This window comes from Loa loa (assembly GCF_000183805.2).
Source record: "Loa loa unplaced genomic scaffold supercont3.953, whole genome shotgun sequence".
Classification (NCBI taxonomy): domain Eukaryota; kingdom Metazoa; phylum Nematoda; class Chromadorea; order Rhabditida; family Onchocercidae; genus Loa; species Loa loa.
Window position 1 is genome coordinate 4,539 of NW_018109133.1, and position 2,291 is coordinate 6,829.

At 32.5% G+C, this 2,291-nt stretch overlaps 1 protein-coding gene across 1 annotated transcript in view; it reads right to left on the reverse strand.

The window, feature by feature from the left end:
- LOAG_19022 (pyridoxamine 5'-phosphate oxidase) overlaps window positions 1–1,263 on the reverse strand; it is a 4,536-nt gene extending 3,273 nt beyond the window's left edge. The window contains exons 1-3 of the mRNA XM_020451679.1: window positions 1,155–1,263; window positions 718–875; window positions 314–472 (exon numbers count right to left, since the gene is read on the reverse strand). Of these exons, the coding sequence (XP_020304520.1) occupies window positions 314–472; window positions 718–875; window positions 1,155–1,197 (360 nt within the window). The 5' untranslated portion in view covers window positions 1,198–1,263. The remainder of the gene's footprint in view (window positions 1–313; window positions 473–717; window positions 876–1,154) is intronic.
- Between the last annotated feature and the right edge of the window lie 1,028 nt (window positions 1,264–2,291).

Below are 2,291 nucleotides of genomic sequence, written 5' to 3' on the forward strand. Positions count from 1 at the left end.
AAAAGTGACTGCAACATATGGTGTGATATTTTAGTAATTTCACACAAATTTTCTTTTTTAATTGAATAACACTAAAAATAATCACTTAAGGAAAAGGACAAATATACAAACTGCAGATCACTAGAACTGTTCAGTCATTAAACGTAGCATCCTTTCCTCAATGCAATACGCTGCAAAAACTTCCAAAAACTCCCATGTTATTAACGGCCCTAATAATCCAGCTTTAACTCCAAGCACTCTTTCAGACTACTCTACTTTTAAAACATTCCTACACGACGAAAAGAATTTCATCTGAATCGATGAAACTGCTCACTTGTCTATCAACATGAGGCCAGTAAAATAGCATGGAAGCATGAGGATTCCTATCAATTTGCATTCCTTTGGCACTGTTATAGTGTGTATAGAAGCACAGACCTTCCCTGTCATACTCTTTCATTAAAACCATTCGTGACTTGGGTTGATTATTGATTACCTGAAAAATTCGCTTTTTTTTCAGTGATACAATCAAAGTATCACAAGGCATAAAAGGAATGCATTTATGGTTCAATGAAAACAGTTTAAAAGAAAAGCTTGAAATTCAAAAGTAAATAATGGAAAAAACTTCGCAATGAGGGAAGTAATGGATAAGAAATAGCTTAAAATAGCTTACGGTTGGAAAAAACAGACAATAAAAAAATATCTTATAAATTAAAAAGGAATCATCGAAAAATGCCTTACAGTTGAAAGGCAAACAGCATTAACTTCTTCGAATGTCACATTCTTATTTTTTGCAACGTTTCTGAACCATATATCAAAAAGTTCAAATGGATTCTTTGATGGTAAATTTTCTTCTAGCAGGAAAGGTTCTTCCTTGTTACAGTACGGTTTCCGTAAATCTGAAATAATGAATTTTTAACAAAAGCTTGAGCAAACGAAGGAAAAACAACTCAACTCATTAAAAAATTGACATATAACATAAAACGTCAACAATTCTCGGAAGTAATTGTAATATTAATAAATTTTTGAAATGTTTAACGTCAAAATTATTCAGATGTGTATAATGTCAAAACCAAAAAGTAATGTTAAAAATGAATTACTTGAGGACAATTAAAACTAAGAGTTATTAAGGATCTAAAATTTCGAGTTTTAACCAAAATAGAAAACAGGAAGGTTACTTTTGATATCAACACCGAATTTCTCGAAATTTCCATCCGACATCACCGTTTTGAAAACTGCATAAAATAAATTGTTCAGAACATTAGGCGATGGCGCTGCAAACTGGAAACGACGAAGTAATAGAAATTTGGAAAAATAATTCAGCAGCAATGGCCCTTGAATAGGCATTGCTAAAATAAATCCCATTTACGCGTCAAATGTCACTTAAGTCCACTAACTCCATTAATATAGTTGAAAAACGAATCGCCTTCCAATATAATAAAAAAAAACTGAAATTTCTCGTTTCACATCTTTTTCCTTTTCTTTTTTTTTCGGATTTTCAACGTTCATTCTCTTAAAAATATTTCGCACAATAATAAATTATACAACCTTCGTTAGGTTAATCCATAAAAGAAAATTAGACTACTTATTTACCGTGAGTGTGTGTGTGTGTGTGTGTATGTGTGTGTGTGTATGTGTATGTGTGTAGTAGTGTGTATGCGTGTGTGTGTGTGTGTGTGTGTATGTATGTGTGTGTGTGTGCGTGTGTGTGTCAACGCGTACGCATCCATCTTATGCATTTATCCATATGCGTGTGTGAAAACGTAAAGAAACATGTACATAGCTCAACTACTCTCAAATAAATGATGACCAAACGAACGTAGAGATCGTAAAATCATTACAATCGGGGAAATGGATATATTTCCAATTATTTAAAATAAAATTTAATATCGGAACTCGAGAAAGTTTAGAAATATGCAAATTCGACTTTAAGGAAACCCAGAAATTTAAGCTCCAAACAAATAATAAACAATTTAATGATTGATTTATCAAATCTCTCTACCATCTTGCTGTGCAACTACGCTTTTGAAATTGTGGACGTCTCACTCACTTGTCGTACGATTGATTTATTACTTATTTTTTTGAGGAGAATTGCTTTCACAATTAATAATGCTGAACAGAATGCCGTAAGCCACGTCCGCCACGTAAGTGTAACATAAAAGCTTCATTACTTCAGTGACACGTTTCCAATGTTCCCATCACTTATGTTGCGTATGATTGTTTATTCCTTCGGACATTTTTATCATTTCTAATAGAAATGAATAGCTACAGCTCTTTTCCAGTGAAATATCTATATAGTTCATTTTGAAGAATAC